Source organism: Myiozetetes cayanensis, unplaced genomic scaffold (genome assembly GCF_022539395.1).
Source record: "Myiozetetes cayanensis isolate MyiCay16 unplaced genomic scaffold, myiCay2020 scf7, whole genome shotgun sequence".
Lineage (NCBI taxonomy): Eukaryota > Metazoa > Chordata > Aves > Passeriformes > Tyrannidae > Myiozetetes > Myiozetetes cayanensis.
The window spans coordinates 34,355,398-34,375,002 of record NW_026087964.1 but is presented as its reverse complement, the minus strand read 5'-3'; the positions used below and the strand labels follow the sequence as shown (position 1 = coordinate 34,375,002).

Genomic DNA, 19,605 nt, shown 5'->3' with positions numbered 1-19,605 from the left:
TCAGTGCTACACCAGCCTTTCTCTGCCCTCCTTCCCCCAGCACAAATCCTTTAGTGACTTTCACCTGAGTGTCGCATTTGGGAAGCTTGTATCCTTAGGTGTTGGCATTGTTTCCGTGTTTCATTTCGGCTAGGTTCCTGTGGTCTTCAGTGAAATCCTGTGTAGTGGTTTGACCCTTGTCGGGTCAAGCTGCTACATCACCCCTGTGCCCCCCCTTCCCCCAGCTCCTGCTGCAACTCCACAGAGGAGAGAAAAAAAACCAAACAGCTAAAGAATTCCTGAGTAGAGATAAGGGTTAGGGAGAAGCCACTTGCTTTCATAGACAAAACAAGTCAGATTGGGCATAATACTTAAATTTATTGCTAACGAGATAAGAGCTAAAGAGTGAGAAATACAAGTCTTAAAAAACACCTTCCCCAGCACCCTTCCTTCTTTCTCAGCTTCCTCCCTCCCAACGGTGCAGGGGGATGGGGAAGGGGGGTTTTTGCAGTCAGGGCTTTGTTTGAGTCCATTCCTCCAGCAGCAGCTCTTCCTATTCTGTTGTCCTGTGGGTTATTCCTCTGTGGTCCGTAGGGGGACACCTAAGTCACCATGGTCTTCACCACAGGCTACAGGGGGACCACATCACTGAGTCCTTCCCCTGTTCCCGTGGGGGTCCCTCCCATGGGATACAGTCCTTGATGGACCTCTCCAGCATGAGTCTGTCCGTCAGGCAGCAGTTCTTCCCAATCTGCTGTTCAGTGGGTCACTCTTCCACAGATGAGCTGTATTGGCATGGGTCCCCCACAGGGCCACAAGTCCTATCCAGGAAAAACTTGCTCCAGCGTGGGCTTCCCTCTCCACAGGCCACAGGTCTCCTGCAGGACTCTGCTCTGTCCTTGGGCCTCCCACGGGGTCACAGCCTCCTTCATGCAATCACCAGTTCCAGCATGGGCTCTTCCATGAGCTGCAGGGGGGTCTCCCCACCCAAATGATCTTCCACCAGCAGCAGGGTCCTCGGCTCTCAGTCTTTCCCCTGCTGGAGCGGGAAAGGGGGACCCCTGGGCCCTTCCACCCCCCTCCTGCTTCACTGACCTTGGAGTCTGCTTGTTATCCCACGTAATCCCTCTACTCTTTCCGGGCTGGAATTTTTTTCTGCACAACAGCCCTCTTTTCTTAAATATATTATCACAGATATGGTTCTTAAATATATTATCACTTCTAATTGGCTCAGCCTTAGCCTGCAGCAGCAAGTCCATCCTGGAGCTGGCTATCATTGGCTCCTCATAGGACAGGGGAAGCTTCTAGCAGCTTCTAGCTGCAGCCACCCCTATGGCCCCCCCACTACCAAAAACCCAGCCACATAAACCCATGACATCTTGTGTGGTGGCTGTTTCAGTAGTGCTCTGTGTAAACTGACTTGTGTCATGTGCTTCTAACCTTCCTTATGTTGAACACTCATAACACAAGTTAACATTAGTTAATTGACTGTATTGCTTACCATGTAAATGCAAAGAAAAAAATGTTCTTGTGCTAAAATTGCCTACTAGTTAGTATGCTGATTAAGGAGGCAAAGCTGGGGTCTGTACTTCTCATGGTTACACTTGAAGCAAGTGTATTTCTTGAACTTCCGAGAGACACAGAAGTCTGACAGTGTTTTCTGTCCTGCTGTCAGAAACAAACCCTTTTCTTAGCTGTTGTGTGTTAAGTATGGTCAGTCTCAAATTGCACTTCACTTTTGGAACTGTGTCCTCACTTCAGAAGTGCATGAAATGTGAAGTAGTTCATACCTCATTGTGCTGGTTTTGGCTGGGGTAAGGTTAATTTGCTTCACAAATTTGCGTGTCACCCTTGCGCAGGGACCATGTTAGAGGCTGGTCATGACACTCATAAAGTTGCTTTCAGAGAAACTAATTGGAAAATTATGTGATTTCTGTGTCAGGAAAGGGTACTCTTATTTCAATAACATTAGAGTAGTAATGCAGGTGAGGTATAGCAGGCAAGATCTAGTTTGTTCAGCTTCTGAACATTATAAAGGGCTTTGGTGGAGCTTCCAACTACCTCAAGGCTTTTAACTGTTTTCTGCATATTTGTGGGAGATGCTATTACTATAGACTTTAAGTCTTTGATCCTCTGGCTCTATTAGTGTATAGCATTTGCACAGGGGCTCATCTGCTAAAGACTGACTTTCTGAAAATACTGTCTATGATATATTTTATAGAACCAAATAGAATGGTTTTATTGCCATCAGTAGAGAAAATTCACAAAATGGAACCTCAAATAAAACAAAAAACTGGTTAATCCTGTAATTTGAATCAAATTAAAAGAGCAGGTACAGTAGTGTCAACATTTATCTGAAATAACTTCAAAAATATCTTGGTCCAAAGTCAGGTCAAGGAAATTGCAAGTACTGCTTCCAAGTGTTTGGTTTTATGGGAAGTATGAAAAGATAGCAGATAACCAAAACTTGCTATTTTTAATCCAAATAAACTTTCTCCTTTTGAGTCTCTTAGCAAACTGGGCTCAGGATTTCCAAATAACACCTTCTAGTGGGGACAGGTAGAACTAAACAAATGCTTAGATGATTCAGCTCTAAGAAATTCAGATTTTCAATTTTTTAAATAATATTCTTGTGTCTTTCCTGTGATATTTTTTTTTAAACACTTCAGCAAGATATGTTCTGATCGATTTTTCTTTCCTTTTTTAAGACATCAAAATGTGTGTACTGTAAAAATCCCTAGAGAAATTCTATTTTAAGGCTAACTTAATAGCTTTCCTGTATCCTTAATATGTTTCTATTGCGTCCCTTTAATATCTCCCATGTTTTTTTTCTGTCTCTCAGAATATTTTTTCCATTTCTGAGTGGTTCTTTGTCTGGTTTCTGTCCCACTCTTGTGTGAAAGTCCTCGCACAGCTGGTGCTCTTGCCAAGCTACATTAGCTAATTCTCCATTCTTTGCCCACAATCACCCCCTGGTTTTAAGTTTAAACAAACAAACAAAACTTTTTTCACCCCCTTAATTGTAAATTAAAATCTGAAACAAGATTATCAACTCAGTTCATTGTGCTTCGGGACCAATTTAGTGAAAATAAGAGTTTGGTCATCTAAAGTAGAAGGCAGCATTATGACCTTTAGGTAGCATTGAGCAAAAATAATGGAGTTAATGTTTAGGGAGTAGAAATTCTGTATCAGTATAAAAAAAATATTTCAAAACCTGCAAGATGAGTGTTTTCATGTTTTCTTTTTCACCTGCCTTTTACCAGTTTCTGTAATGTGGAATACAACAAACATGCTAATGCTAGAGACAGTGTTGGCAGTATTATTTTTTATTGTTGAAGGAGAAATGCTACTTACTCAAACTGTTGAATGTACCAGTTACGATTAATTCTTATCTTCTCTGCATTATTAAATATTCTGCCATTCATACCAGTTTTGTTCAAACAAACAAAACTGAATCTGATTCATGTTTTGAATATCATTCTAAATGTGATTTTAATGAGGCTTGAGGGAGTGATTGCAATCATCTAGTCTGAACAGTGAATATAAATTTTGTGATCTATCGTGCTTTAAACTCTTAAGTCCTTGTAAACTACAGAATCCATATTTTTAGCCTTTTACTCTCGAATCAAGGAATTTGAGTTTGTTCCTGATACCAATAGAGTTGAGACCTTTATAATTTAAAATCTTTGGATTTGGTATATTTGTATAGCTTCATTTTAGGACCAGGTCTTGTTTCATCTAAAATTTGTAGATTAATTGCTGATAACTGTATGCTGGGGTGCGTGAGCTGATTGAGGAAGGTGATTGCTCTGCTCTACTCTGTGCTGGTGTGGCCTCACTTCAAGCCCTGTGTGCTGTTCTAAGTGCCACAGCATCACCCCTGACAGAGTTCAGAAAGTGTTTGGACAATGCTCTCGTGCAAACACTGTGATTCTTGGGGTTGTCCTGTGCAGGGCCAGGAGCTGGACTCAAAGATCCTGATGGGTCCTTTCTAACTCAGGATATTCTGTGATTCTATATGACTTGTGTAATCACAGATCAGATGCACAATCCTTCTTAACTTGCCTGAGTAATCTATCACAAGAACTCCCATCCTTTTGAGGTTTCCCGGGGCATAGATAGAATCATTTTGTAGTGAAAGTCTTCTTATTGTACATTAAGGATGCCAAACCTGTTTTTTGTGATGTTGTTTTTTAGGGCCAGAGTCAGTGTTTCCAAGCATTGTCTGCTGGTCTTGCTGTTGCTGAGTGAAGTGCTGGCCCTTCGCTGTCACTCCCACCAGTATTCCTTTTTAGAAGTCTCAACTATGCTCATTTTTCTTACACATTAAATTTTTCACAGCCCTCAGAAGAAATGCATTTTCATATTCAAAGAAATATGAGTGTTTAGCCAAGGGTTGTGAGATCTTCTGTGTCCTGAACACTAATGAGATTTTTTTTAATAATAAAAGCAAATTTCACTTTATGGGTTCTGCATAACTGAAACTCTTCTTTTTAGTAGCAGAAGCTGATAGAATGCCTGAATGGTTCTCTCTCAAGATATTTGAATGCAGTGTGGTTGCTCTCCATTGTATTTTTAAAAGAGGCTAAAATGAATGTGCAGTGGGATTTCTCAGGGGACCATTTTTTGGATTGATTTTATTTTTGTGTGTCTTTAGTTGCAAAGTTAACAGAGTTGGAGTTACTGTTAATCACCATGTTTTAGTAAACTTTCCAAAAACACTAGTATTAAGACTCACATGGGAAAGGGATATATAACTATACAGTCAGTCATTCAGTAGTTCATATCTGAATCCCCTAAAAAAGTAGTCATTGCATTGTATTTGTTAATTTTTATAAATAGAATGCAGTTGTCACAGTCTAAGCTATATTGTCCCTAAAAATGAAATTTAAAAATTCATCTTTAATCTGCTAACCTCCAAATCTACTCAAAGATAAATTGCAGTTAAGTCCCTCAGCATTCTGTGATCTTAAAGACTGGCTTAGGTTGTCCTGCTTCACTAAAAGAAAATTATTTAATTTAAATGTGCTGAACTTCACAATATTTAATAAGGCACATGGAAGTAATTAGTTGTTTGGATCGATCTTCTGTTGAATTTTTGATTAGGTGTTGGAAGAAACAAATATGTTGGAAGATTTCTTTCTATTTCTGATTCAGTTTGGGAAATCGGAAATGTTGTCAGACATGCTGCATTCCTTCATACTGCTAATTGCTAGTATTAGCTTAACCTTAGTTGACCGAGGAGCAGCTGCTTAAACTCCACTTGTGCTTTTAGTGCATAGTGAAAAAGCTGGAGTTTATTACTGTGACTGTTTATCAAAGTGTTTTTTGAAGTTACTGAATAACGGAGTGAAAGTGAAAAGTCACACGGTCCAAAACATGATAGGCAGTGTCCCCATTTCCAAACCTCATCAGATTGTTGTCTGCAGTTGCTTCAGGGCATCCCATTCGAAGTGCAGCTACTCCAAACAAGATTAGGAATATTTTCTGCTCAAGAAAATCTATAGCTCTCTGTCTCTATCATGCCTGGTGTCAGCTCCTCTGCAGGATATGTACTGATAGTAAGAAATAACACGGAATAATTCCCAAGTCCTTTCTGGATGCTTTGTGTGTCTTTTTTTTTTTTTTTTTTTATGGCAACAACAGCTGAAATATGGCTGAAGATTGATGATGCCCCTTCCATCCTTTTGGTGAAAAACAAACTGCATTAGTTAAATAGGCCAGTGCAGAGAGTCCAAGCCTGATGGGTCTGTTTCTGTTTACTGAAAATTATTTGATAAAAGAAATAATCTGCTTATACAAGTAGGGGAATGCCTTGCATGTTACTTATAATCCGGTAAAGCCTCCCATGCTGCTGAGAAAATAGCAAGCCGCAGTAAACACAACTGTGAAATTTAAACTTAACGGGGACAGGAATTCTGAAGCATATTTACCCTCCAGCCAGTTCTGGACATCTGGGATAGCCAAGTCTATTAACATTTGACAATGATTAAAGCTTGAACTTTTAACTGTCAAATAATACAGTAGTAAAATTGGAAAGTACGTCTATCTTTTGTAAGATCTGTGAGAAATGTGGGATGTTCTGGTGTTTTTTATCTATGAAGTTCATAGGTGAAAGTGATGATATATGTTGTTTCATGAAAAACCTCGGTCTACCTTACTTTTTCTCATATATTACTCCTTGCTTTCTTTTCAAATATTTTTTTCGTACAATTAGGTATATATCTGATGAATTTGTATAGACTGGATACTTCTTAAGCAAATGAAATTCCAACTCTAATATTAACAAAAAAGAGCAAGTGCCAGCAGTACATTCTCAGTAGCAACACAATTGGCTGTTACACCTCATGTAATAAAGAAAGCAAATGTGCAGCAGTGCTGGAAAGGAAAAGGCTGATTTGATTATGAATAGCCTTATGGAGCTCCAATTTTCTGAAGGCTCTGCTGGCCACAAGATGCAGTAATAGGTGTGAGAACTTGCCAATCTTGTTGGCACATGTCGTCCATGAGGCCCAACAGCTGCACTTTTACAGGATTTGCTTCCATGTCTACAGATGTGATTTTGGTGTTAATAGGCACTGGCCAGACCTTGTAATAGCTTGCCCATTATTTTATCACTTTTATTGTGTACAGGCAATGTTATTGAGAGAGATGTGTAAGCCTGACCACATATTGCTATGAAAGGAGTGGAGAAGAGATGTAGGTAGGTCACAGAAGGACTGTCTTTCAAAATTATTTTATACTTAATCAAACTGGACATAGTAAGTCCAGTGCCCTGATGGGATGTACCCATGAAGGAATGGACATCTGTTTGAGGCCACTCTCAGTTGTCTTTGAACAAACACAGGAACTGGGAGAGGTACCTGAAGAGTGGCATGAAACTGGAGGGAGTGGCCAATTAGCTAGAGGATTCCTAGAAGCCTATAGGATATCTTTGGAATGTAAGGGCAAGTGCTAAAAGGATAATTAGGATTTCTGAAACAAAAGTTAAAGGGTAGTTGAATGTCACATCTTGGCTTGTTCCTGAAGTCGTGTACTTAAATTACACTTTGAAGTGACAAAAACCTTAATTCTAATCCTGTTTCTTCTTCAACCAGGAAAATGACCCTAGACTCACAATAGAGGCTTTTTATTGATTATTTTAAGGTCTGCCTTACTTTTGAGAGACAATCAGATAAGTATGCTAGGTTTGAATTAATGATTTTTGAGTACATTGATATTTCTGTGATCTTCTCTTGCGAAGAAAAAACTGTTTTGGGGGTGTTGGTGTATATGTTATATAAATTTGTCTGCTAGAGGTTACTTTGGAATTCATAGGTAATAAAGTGCAAGGTTTAAGCTAAAATATAGAGTACTAAGATGCCTCCTGGTGTCAGCTTGCTTGTGAGGAATTTTGAAAGGATATAAAATGACTATATGTATTTTTTTTCCCAAACCTCCTAGATTTAATACATGTGGGTGAGTAGATAAATTTTATGTTAATGATTTTTAATTTTTTTAGTAAGATCTTTCCATAAATGATGATGATTTTATAACTAACTGTCTTGTAAAAGAAAACTTTGCAAACATAAACATGCTTTGTGTCGATGTGGTTAATCTGACTCAGACTCTTCCCTTGGTTAGAGAAACCTTTTGATTTGAAAGACAGAGCGAGGCAAACTCACTGACTTGGGTTTCTTCAAAGCCAGGCACTGCTGCTGGAGGTTGTACATGACAGGCCAAAATGATGCAATTCGACATAAAGTAGCAAACACCTCCTTCAACTCCATCAGTTTTGAAGCCCGTACTAAAGGAAGGCTATGTAAAGAGCACAGGGCTTTGCCTCCTTAGTTCCCAAGACATGTTGTTTGCTAGTGCGTTTAATAGCAATAGCACAAACAATTTCTACTGTACAATTTAATCTTTTTCTTTTTTCATGAAAATAGCACTAGTGTTTTGGAGAAGGCTTATTTGTTCTAGTAAAGTGTTGTGACATTTATTGAGGTCCATACGCGGTAATGCCTACTTGTGTCCTAGCTGTGAACCACCATGAAAATAAAGATTACTTTCCCTGCTGTCAGCTCACACACAAGCTAATTTTACAGCCTTGTCAAATAGCAGCAGAAATTACTAGTTATCACTACTTAATCAGGCTCAGTTGACAAGGCTAGATTGGAACAGAAACACGGTGTGACTGAAGCTTGTAGCTGTAAATTGAATACTTTCACATGCTAAGACAATTACTATGTAAATCTTCACTGGAAAATGTTTTGTCCTGGTAGCTTATAGGAGTCTTGTCAGTAGCTGGGAGCCCAGTGGGTGCTGTAGTTTCTTTTAATAAAGGGAAAGAAAAGGTCAGATATGAAAAAGCAGTTCAGCAAAGAGAGCGTGAACTAACAAAGCCAGTGGGGGAAAAAAAAGGTTAAAAATCTTTCTGTTTTGCTTTAACTTTCTCTGGCACTTCTGAAAGAGGAGAAAATAGGAGGTGGGCTACTTTTATGATAGAGGAACAGCTCTAGTTGACTACCGCCTTGCTTCCTAAATGCTGCAAAGAGATAAGCGTGAGACACTTAACTTCTATGTTATTATCTCTCCAAAAGGGCAGTTTACAAAGTTGTTGATGTGTCTAGAAGGCACAGAGCCTGGTAACTGACCACAGCATTTCTACTGTATCCCTCAATGTGCATAAACTGTTGTTGATATATCCACAGGGTCAAGGAAATTGCTGCTTTTATGGATTGGCTTTTACTGTCAAGTACCTGAAGTGGTGCCAGCCCTGCTCTCCTTTCTTATTGTTTTAGAAGTCTATTTTCTTTAATTTTGTTGTCTACAGAGGCAGTAGATTTCTGCATGTTTCTCTTAACAGAGAAGCTGTAAAGATGGAGAATTTGGAAATTCTGCATCTTTCCTTAAGCTGGTATGATATTTTAGGGCATTTTTTCCCCCCACATGTAAGCTCATCAGGGAATTAAACAGAACTATCCCTATTACTTGAAGTCAAATAATGCTGCTTTGTTATTTCTGCCCAGTAGAGTAGGCTAACTATAAAATTAAATCACGATAGTCTTAGGACTCTTAGTAGTGAATAAGAAAGAAGTGTAATTTTAATGATTTTCTTTACTTCTCTTTTTATAAGCAATCCTCTTCAAGCTGTATTTTGTTAGAGCTTGCTGCAGAAAGCTTCACAGTTTTTTTGTGACAATTTTTTTCTTCCTTAGACAGGTTAATATTTCAGGAATATGGGAACCTCTTCCTATTCTCTTAACCTTCTAAAAGGCTCCCTACAATTTTGAAACCAACTCTAAAATTGTTTTGTTCAGAAACTCAGAACCTCAGTTTTGATTCTTCTTTCAATTCTGTCGAAAAATTCTGTCAACATTAAGTGTTTTAAAGCAAGTTAAAGAGAATGACAGTGCATCACTTTTATGAATAAACCTTGCACTTCTGGAGCCAAATGCCCAGCTCCAATGGGAGCAGCATGCCAAATACAAAGCTGCTGGGAAGTTCCACTTTGTTAGTAATGTACATTTAATGGTTTTTACTATAGAATTTACTTACAAGTATATTCTACCTTACCTTTTTGTTAAAAAACTTTGTTTTCCTAGGAAGATAATTCTTGGTGACTCTGTGGCAGGTGTGCATAATAAACGGGTTTGTGCAGCTTTCCAAGTTCAGTTTTTCAAAACAGTAATAAATGACATACTTGACTCGTTCATTTTATTAGTGCTTAGCAATGTATCTGTAAGGTAAAACATGGGCAGGTATTCTTCCCAAGAATGCCAAGGCGGTGGAAGGATTAAAAAAGGTGTATTTCAGATGCTGCACACACTGGGCCCCCAGGGGAAAAAGGCAATGCCCTCATCTTCCCTAAGGCTTTTTGTATCTTCTCTCTCTTCTCCCTCACTATCTCTCACCCGAGGCGGCCTTGTACATGTCTGCAAACATGTTCTCTCTCTTCGTACCAGGGAGATAGCTTGCTCACAGCTTCTCCCTGTGACTTTCTCTGAAATGCAGAAGGAAGAAAAAAAACCACCTAACCCGTTTGAGAAGGTATTTCACAGTCTTCCTGAGCGAATTTCTGTTACAAAGTCTTGCACAATTGCACCTGTCCCTATGGTATGTAATAATGGAAGGGAGAGAGGAAGGTGATTCTTTGGACAGAGACAGTGAACTCACAGCTTTGAAAATTATTGTGGAAACAGCTCACGGAATAATAGATAGGTCCCTTTTTTAAAAAATCTCATCTAAAAGTCTCTGAGGGAGAAATTTAATGATGTGGTGTTATTCTTTGATAAGAAATACCAGATACTAAGTTCTGAAATATCATGAAATAAAGACAAAATTGATCAAGGATATCAACATTTGAGAGTGTAATTCAAGGTTCATAGCTTCTGACTCATTATAATCTTGAAGATTTCTCTTCATGGAGATGTATCTGATTTATCGGCAAATTCATCAGTTGGTGCCAAGTTTTCATAGATACACAAGTGTTAGCATTTATATATTTTTTTTTTTTTTTTTTTTTTTTTTTTGCTAAGCCCACATTGCTAGTGTTATTTCATAATTTTGAGTATTTGTGCAGGGGCAATGCATAATGTCCCTTGCATGTTTTCCTCTTCTAAACTGCCATTGTTCTGAATGGTAATGTAATAACTTCAGTAAGAAAATAGAGGTGTGGGTTACTTAACTAGCAGGATGACAGTTGCTTATCATGGTTATTTTCTTCCTAGGTGTCTCTACCAAGGCATTTCAGACCTAACACAAAAATTATTCTGATATTGAAGACTTTAATAAATAAGCTTGAAGTAATTTATTATTTGTGCTAAGAAATTACAATTTTTATATCCTTAGCTACTGAACCCATTATTCAGCATTGTTCCATGAATAAGTACTGGTGTGCTGCACTAAAATATGTTATGTTTTAATGCAAGAAAAAATGCACGAGTCCTTTTCTAGTTTCAGTTGTCACGTTCTTCACCCCCTTGAATAGTATTCCTGCCATGAGGCCTAGATATATACTGTTGTTTCTTCATCCCCTTATCCCCTCCTACCTTATTGATTCAGTCATTTCGATATTGCACTCTAGAAATAAATGACTCTGCTTTCCAAAGGCTTAAAAATCATCTCTTTTGATGACAACCATTTATTTATTTTGAAAAGTACAACCAAAAGACTAGCAGTTATTTGACTAAACTCTGAAAAGTTCTGCATTTTTAATGTCTAGGGAGAGTGCATAGCTAAAAAATGCAAGAATTTAAACTCCACTCTTTGTTTAAATTTAAAGGAAAAAAGTTCACCTAGAGAACCCCTAGAGGACATTGACTTTGCAGTTAGTCTTATAACCAACACGCAGTAGGATTATACTACAGAAGTAATTTATTTGGGTTTAATAGCTAACTTGCCATATGGAGTAATGATAAGCTAGTTTTTTTCACTTGTTCTGTATGGGCTTCTCTGACTGAGTGCAAACAGTTATTTTGTGTTTGTGAATTTAGGGGTGGAGGGGATATCCCTAGGAGTAACTTCTTTATTAGTTATATCTTCAGATTACTAGGAGGAAAGAGAATAGGCATATCAGTGCAGCATGCATGCCTGGTAAGAAGCACTCCTGCAATTACAGAGTAACTAGAAACAATAACAAAGATCAAATGTCACTGTGGAAGTCAGCAATAAGACGGAATTTCCAAGGAAGAAAGTATTGGTAAGGGATTCTGTGAGATGAACTGAAGATGATCAACTTGTTTTTGTGTGGTGTTTTGTTTTTTTTTGGCTTGGGGTTTTATGGAGATGAAAACTTACTAGTTTTAAAATTGTATTTACTGGGATTTGAAAATGCTGAAGAGAAACTTTCACTTTCAAGAACAAGCATTTGTTCTAGTTCAAGAAGCATCAGTTTTGGCAAATAGCTGGCAACAGTGTTTATTGTAGGTGGTTTTCATTTGCCAACTGAAAGAGTTACACGTTAATAATTGGGTTCATTTTTTGTAATTGTTCTTACTGATAAGAAAAGGAATTTTTTCTAAATTCTATTGATGCAATGGATTTTCTTTTTCTCAGAAAATGTTTAAATAATTATCTAGACTTTTCTGTCACTAGATAATGAGCACTGTTTTCTCCAGAACTGTACATTTTTACAAAGCACCTGTCCATTTTCCAGTGTGCATCTATGTTCTACCAACAAACTGCTTATTAAAAAGTTTCAGAAGTTATGTCTGATAATGACTTGTCATATAATTGTCACCACATTTTAGAAAGAAAAGTCTGAATTAGAAATTTAATTTTTTTTTATTTTGGAAAGCATCAAAGAACTAGTTAGTTTATTCATAGCTACATAACAGTTAATATTTTACAAATAAAACTGTAGTAGATATGAGTTTTTATTATATCTTGAAACATTTCATCAGTGCGGTAGCTGTACAATAAATGGGTAAATATTGATTTCTAAGTGACATTTAGAAAGAGGAAATGCAAACTAAGGTGCAAATATATGTAAATCAAAATTGTAACCTACATCAGTGTTTATGTGTAGTTATTCTTTCTAACAAGGAGCAAAGATGTCTCTACTTTTTTTAAACCTAGAAGTTGCAGGTCTAACCTTTTTTCCTTTTTTTTTTTTTGTTTTTTTGATAATATTATTTTAGTTGCTTATTGCAAAGGTGACATGTTCCTGCTTTTAGGGATACTTTTGTCAGGATGTGACTTACTTTTTTCAGAGAGAAATCATTCCATTACTTTGTCCCCAATAGGCGAAAATGCCAGGCTTTGTTAATAACAGAGGAATGTGTCTCTTTTTTCCCTTTTTCAACAAAACCTGAAAGATTAGGTCCTATAAGTTGCAATAACCTAAACTTTAGTCGTAAAATATTTTTGGATATTAGGAGAAACCAAATTGCAATGAAGATGTTGCATGTACAGTGCTTTCCTTTGAAAAATGAAAGGTTGTTTACATTTCCTTGTTTATGAGTCTGTGTTTTGAGAGTTGTGGTGTACGTTTATATTTAATACCAGCAATCATTTTGGATATCGAGATGTGGAGTTGGAGTTGTATTTGTGGATGTTGTTGTTTTTCATATTGTAAGCATGTATCATCCAGGATAATACTGAATTGTTTTCTCAAATTTTATCTCCTGGTATAACAGACTGTTCTTACAGTCTTTGCTATTGACAAAAAAGGGATCACTTCAGATTTTCTTTTACTTCAAATTATGTTTTGGAATTCTTTCTGGTAATGATGTTGTAGAAGATATGTCCTCTGTCATTTTGCAGGAAAAAGTTTCCAGCGAAGGAAAAGAATTCCAGACAGTTAAATTTTTCACTCATTCTGCTTAAGTTTTGTCATTGTTCCAATTTATTCTATACTGTAAACAATATAAATGTTTTAAATTAACTAGTTATTGTCACATGAAAGTACTACTTGATTGTACTGTTGAATTTTTATGCCAGAAACCATGATGGTTGAATGGCCCAATTGGATGACACTGTATGCCAGCTCAGATTTTTGTTATGCTTATACAATTATTTTCTTGCCTCTCCAGCTGTAAGCACAAGGTGTACTTGGAAACACTACCAAATACTAGCATAATTATCCCATTTCACAATGAAGGCTGGACTTCACTCTTGAGAACAATACACAGTATTATCAACCGCACTCCAGACAGCCTGATAGCAGAAATCATTCTGGTGGATGACTTCAGCGACAGAGGTAAGGCCCAACTGCTTTTAACCTAAATTTTACAATGCAATGTGGTCTATACAGAAACTAAAGGGAAGCAAAAAGAGAGGAGAGGAGACCAGACCCAGTGGACTGTTTGCCTTGAAGTACTGTTTGATTGTTAATGGGAATAAACATTTATAAGTGGCTTTTGTTTTACTTGGCATGAATACTGAATTCCATGTCAAAGGAAAGAGTCTGTGAGCTGTTCCTTAGCCCTCATTAATACAGCATTTTGAATATATTATTTCTGAAATACTGCAAATTTAAATGTTTCCCCGTCTTTTCCTTACACTTCCCTTTTATTCTCAAAATGTATTATGTTTGACCATTTGGGATGCAACTCATTAGATTTTGTTCCTGGAATTTTATTTAGGTAGGCAGCTTCAAAAATACTAGTACAAAATAACCATGCAGAGAAATGTGACTCTTTTGAATGGAATGCGAAAAGAAGTGCTTTAGGATAGTTGATGCAAGTTTACATCCTTTACATACACTGAAATTAAGAAAACTGCAATTGCTTAATGACTTCTGCCATTATTGCTTCTTGAATGCAACACAAAAAGTGCATGCCTTACATTTCTTTAATGTATTTTAACAATTCCTTAGGTAAAATTAATCTATGATAAGGATATGGAACTGGGAAATAGTTTTTCTTTCAAATTCCGGGACCTCTCTTTGAAGTTTAAGCATGATGACTTTTGGCTTTTCTTTGGTGTTTGAGGGGTGGGTTTTCTGTTTCTGTTGAAACATCGGTTACTGGTGTTTATGTGAGGTTTGTTCTGAGTAGGTTGATAGACAACAAAAGAGAGAATTGTACCCTTTACCTAAAACCTTTGTCGCAGCTAGGACCTTAGAGCAGCAGATTTCTTACCTACTGTTGTGAGAAGCCCCTGGATAAGTGAAAGGAATAATAGTAGAGCACTGCAGCAGCAGAATCATTTTTGTAAGATTTTTAACTTGATATTTCAGGGTTTAGAAAGATGAATGCTGCACACATCTATCTTGCCCTCTCATATCTGCTGATTTACTTGCAACGTCCTTTGATGAACTGCCTCTCAGTCTGTAATACAATTTAAGAGAAATTGTAAAATGAGTACAGTTCTGACTATTCTATGTTGATGAAATCTAGACCTTGGATGAAAGTTTCCAAAACAAGAACTGCAAAACAGCGTGACCATTTTTCTTCAGGCTAACAATTTCCTAGTAGTAAACAACTTACGGGGAAGTCTGTAAGTTGATTTTATGAGGTACCTGACAAGTAAAAAATACTTTCTTTATGATGGTAGCTACTGAGGCTATGTTTGCTCAATATGGTAATACTGTAGCATTTTTTTGATCAAGATCATAATGACTATTGTTGGTGCACTTTTAAATATGTTAATATTTTGTAAAGCTTATCTACTTCCTGGTTATTAGAAAAAGAACTAGTGCTAGTAAACAGGGAATATTTGTAACTTCTGTTGCTATTTTTAGGTTAACTGCCCTAACTTAAATTGTATTGCTGGCTGAAAGTAGTATTAATTTGTATAAGACTATAAAAATTTCCATAATCTTCTTCATTTCCAGTTACATAAAGTTACCTAACTTTTCACTGAAATGCTTTTCAGCTGGAAGAAGTGGTTCATATAGCATGAAAATGTTTAACATAAGTTTGGAAAACCAAAAGATTTGTGGGAAACTGGGTCTAGAACTACCATTTTAGTAGGAGAATTAACTTCTGTTTTTTGGTATTATTGAAATAAAAATCAGAAATGTGTTTATGAATGGTTGCCAGTTTTGAACTTGGCAATGTTTGGTGTACTGTATGTTTTAAGAAGAGAAAGCATACCAAAAAAAAGTGCTGGAGTCTCTACTTGGAATTCAGAAATACTGAATTTCAGATCAGGTGAATCATTTTGGTGCATATGAAGTGTTTAATTCTTGTATTTGTATTCACAAATACAAGCCTTATATTCCAAACTATACTTAACTGAGATTATATTGTATTTTCTTGTGCTCTTTTTTCTTTTTCATGAAGTGACCATGAATGTAATAGAACTGGATTATTTTATGTTGAAAAAATGCTGCCTGATATCTATCCCTGTCTCCTCCAAGTTCATAGCAGAATCTTTTTTTAAGTAGCAGATGGCAAGTTTACTGTTGTTATTCATTTGCCCTTTCATAACATTTTCCTAGTCTGGTGAGAGAAGTAAAGGAGTGTAAAATAGTTTTTGGCCTAATCTGGCTTCAGTCGAAGTTTAAGTGTGGTCAGATGTTGTCAAAACTCATAGAATCACTGCAAGCAAAGTTTGCTACAGTGTTGAGGCAACATAGCGATTAGTGATAAATATATATCACTTTTTCTTATCCTATATTTTTTTCATGAAGCTTCATATGTCAAATAGCTGACAAATGGCTATTGCTTTGTTTTGTGAAATCAGTTATATACTATTTAAGGGATATTGTGTATGTTATTCTTATTTCCTAACTTCATGTTATAAGGAGAGTTTTCTGTTGGGAACCTGAACATCATTTGTAGGTAGTCAAAAGTGAAAATAGGATATTTCAGTAACACTGGAATTTTAAAAATAGTGATTAAATAACCTTTTTTGCTAAAGTGTTCTACTAATCAGACTCTTCCTTTTTGGTAAACATTGAGGACGTTGTTATGAAAAGTCAGTTTCTGTTAGAAATAGAGTAAATAAGAAAAAGTAAGAACTTGAAAGCTGTGTAAAAGATGGAGATTTTTTTTTTTAACTAATGCAAATATAAACCGAGAAATGCACTTAAGGAATTTTTGATAACGTATGATGAAAATGTGTTAGTGAACTGCTAGGTACTGAGCAGTTTGCTGGTTTGTCTCCAGAATTACTTGCATGCCCTTACTTTATTCATATTCACTCCTTTGGCTTTTATGATCAAACACCAAAAGCTTTAAATAATTCAAGCATAATATTCACCATAAATTATGACATTTGGATGTTATAAAAGCAAAAGGACAGCTGCACCTTTTTAAATATCAATATAATGCATACTAGAGGCTTGGTATTAAGAGGGAGGTAAGCAGATGTTATAAAATTTGGAAGTGAAATATTTGGTCAGATTTAATGGACAGATTTAATATAAAAGATACATGAAAATAGGAAGTCATCTGTGATAGTCAGAAGGAAATGTAGATTTTAAATATATGTACACAAAGTTGCAAAATTTATTTGTTCACATAATTTATAGGGAACTCTTATACTTAAAAGTGATGAAACAATGGGATGTAGAAATATGACCACGAGGCAAATACTAGACTTCTACTTAGTTTACCTTAGAAAACTATGAATAAGGGAGCTACCTCTGACATGTGCTGTTGGACACTTAAAATTTAAGAATGTTTTTACTCTTCCCCACTGATAGAGCAATCAGGTCTTCACTAGAGACTTCCACTAAATAACTTAGGTCCAAGTACTGTGGCTTTTTAACAAATTTAATATGTTAAACTTAATTAAGCAACTTAATGACGCACATGCTTTTGCATTCTAAAACATGCAAAATATTTCTGTTTTGTGATGGATTTGGGGTTGCAATCCCAATAATTCATTCATGTAAGCCTTATATTCCAAACTCTGTAAGTTGAAGATTTACCAGTTTCATAAAGGGTCACCTACCACAAAAATGAACCCTTATACTGGAGATACCAAAACATCTTTGTGTCAGGTGTCTCTGCAGTGGCCTTGTGTGTAGCTCTGGTTTTGTGATCCTGGTTTCTGGGAAAATGAGCCTTGTGGAAAGTGGCTTTTTTTTCTGGGAGTGTTTGACCTGGGATTAGCTCATGTGGTTAGAGCATGGTGCTAATAACACCAAGGTTGTGGGTTAGATCTCTGTATGGGCCATTCACTTAAGAGTTGGACTCGATGATTCCTTTGGGTCCCTTACAACTTGGAATATTCTGTTGTTCTGTGTGAGAGGTGTTTGAAATGGGAGGAGGATGGGAGGGGATTGATTTGCAGGTTTGACTTTGGGGATGGGGTGTTTCTTGTTGAAATAGTCTGTCAGCAGACATCTCTGAAAAGGGGGCAAGAAGCAGAATGTGGGCAACAGTTTTATATGGAAGGGCAAAATGAAAAAGCACACTTTCATTGGTTCTGTTATGGAACATCTTACATTTACAAAGGAGTATTCAAAATTCCAATTATTGTTTTAAAACTTTGGGGGGGACATAGATTTGCATAATTAATTAGTTAAACAGTTCATGTAGGTTGCCAACATGAGAGAGATTTTTGTGCATCAACCTTTATTTCTTTTGTGTTTCAATTACTTTATTAGCATAGTCAGACCTGTGAATTGTTGCTAACGCAGCATGTACCCATGAATGTAAAATTACCTTACCAAGCATTTTTACTTTATTCTGTTGTTCTTGAACTGGTACAGCACCTCTTATAAGAAAAAATAAACAATGCCACAGCCAACAAGTAAATTTATTAGCAGTAACAATTATAGGGTAGTATTTTAGTTTGGGAAAAAATTATCAGATTTGCCACCGAAAAAACTGAGAACTTAGCATCAACAGCTTCTTGCAGAACAGGACTATTTTCTGTCACTGGCAAGGAAGTGGTGTTTTGGTAGAAAATGACAAACTGTGAACTTCTCCTTGATGTTGATGAACCAGTCCTCTCTCTGTTATGTTCTCCTATCTCTGTCCCCTTGTTTAAGTCTGCACTGCTACCCATTTGAGAGTATCATACTGTCCCATATCTGGTACCATATGCTTTGTGCCAGATCTCTGAATAGCCCAGATTAAAAATGTGGAAGTCGGTGTGCAAAAGCAAGCTATGACTTCTTGGTCAGAGCTCAGTTTAGTTGGTCAGTGAACTTCAGTGCTAGTGATGTGCTTTGTTTTGTGTGAACAGTCTGATCTATTGTTTTTTTAAACTGTTGTTCTGTAAATTATATTAGTCATACTGTACAGTAATGATACAATAAGGGAGTCTGTGCTAAAAGCAAAGCAACTCTGTCAGAGTATCAGACTGCACAGCTTTTCACTGAAGGAATAATGCAACAAATCGCAGATGAAATTTCCCGTATTTTGGTCACAGACAGTTTATGTAACATGTCATTGTGATTCCAATTTATGGATGCTTGGCTTCAGATCATGGCTGGATATAACTCTTCTGATGAAATGAAAGGGAAGGTTATAGTGTATGAATGGCTGTCTTGTCATAAGAAACCTCTGCTATAGACAGAAATCCTCCAATATGATGAAAGCTCATGTCTCCAAAACTTGCAGTTTTTGTCAAAATATACAACATTTAAAATAGAAAATTGGAAGAGGATGTTCTAATATTGTGAAAGTCAGCCTCTGCCAAAGAAAACACTTTTAGTCAGTCCCTTTCCTTAAGTCTTAGAATCTTTATTCAACATGGTGTAGAGTTGCTCAATGACTTTTCATTAAGCTGAGCTCTTCAAAGTTACACAAGTGATTTGTTTTTCTTGTATATTAATGGTTCTTCCCCTTTATATGCCAAAGACCAAACTTCTGAACTCAAGTTTCTGCTCATCCCCTGAAAACTAAACACCCTTCTCCTCAAAAAAAAAAAAAAAAAAAAAAAAGTGTGCCTGTGGGAATTGGAGCACCAAAGAGACCTTGGAGCAGTGTCCTCTGGAGCCTAGTTCGGAGCTGCAGTGCTGAAGCGGACAGCTCCGAGGTGTGACAGAGCCAGCCTGGTGGCGCAGGGTCAGCACTTGGGCAGATGTTCCCCCGGCCCCCAGCAGTGGAGAGCTGGAAGTGGCAACCCAACCAACTGTGGAGAACTGAGCTCAGCCAGCAGCCGTATAACCCCTTATTTGGATGAATTAGCTCTCTAGGTTTTGTTTTTCCCCTGTTCTCCCATTCTTTTCTCTTTTTTTGTGGAGTAGATTGGGATGGGGGAGGGTGGGGTGGTTAGTGGGGAGGACCCTCTGCCATT

The 19,605-nt window shown here is 37.0% G+C and overlaps 1 protein-coding gene across 2 annotated transcripts in view; it reads left to right on the top strand.

Moving 5' to 3' along the window:
- The window catches only part of GALNTL6 (polypeptide N-acetylgalactosaminyltransferase like 6), a 451,747-nt gene that overhangs the window by 184,099 nt on the left and 248,043 nt on the right, over positions 1–19,605 (top strand). For both annotated transcript variants that reach the window (XM_050338756.1, XM_050338755.1), the window contains exon 4: positions 13,494–13,660. In XM_050338756.1, the coding sequence (XP_050194713.1) occupies positions 13,494–13,660 (167 nt within the window). The remainder of the gene's footprint in view (positions 1–13,493; positions 13,661–19,605) is intronic.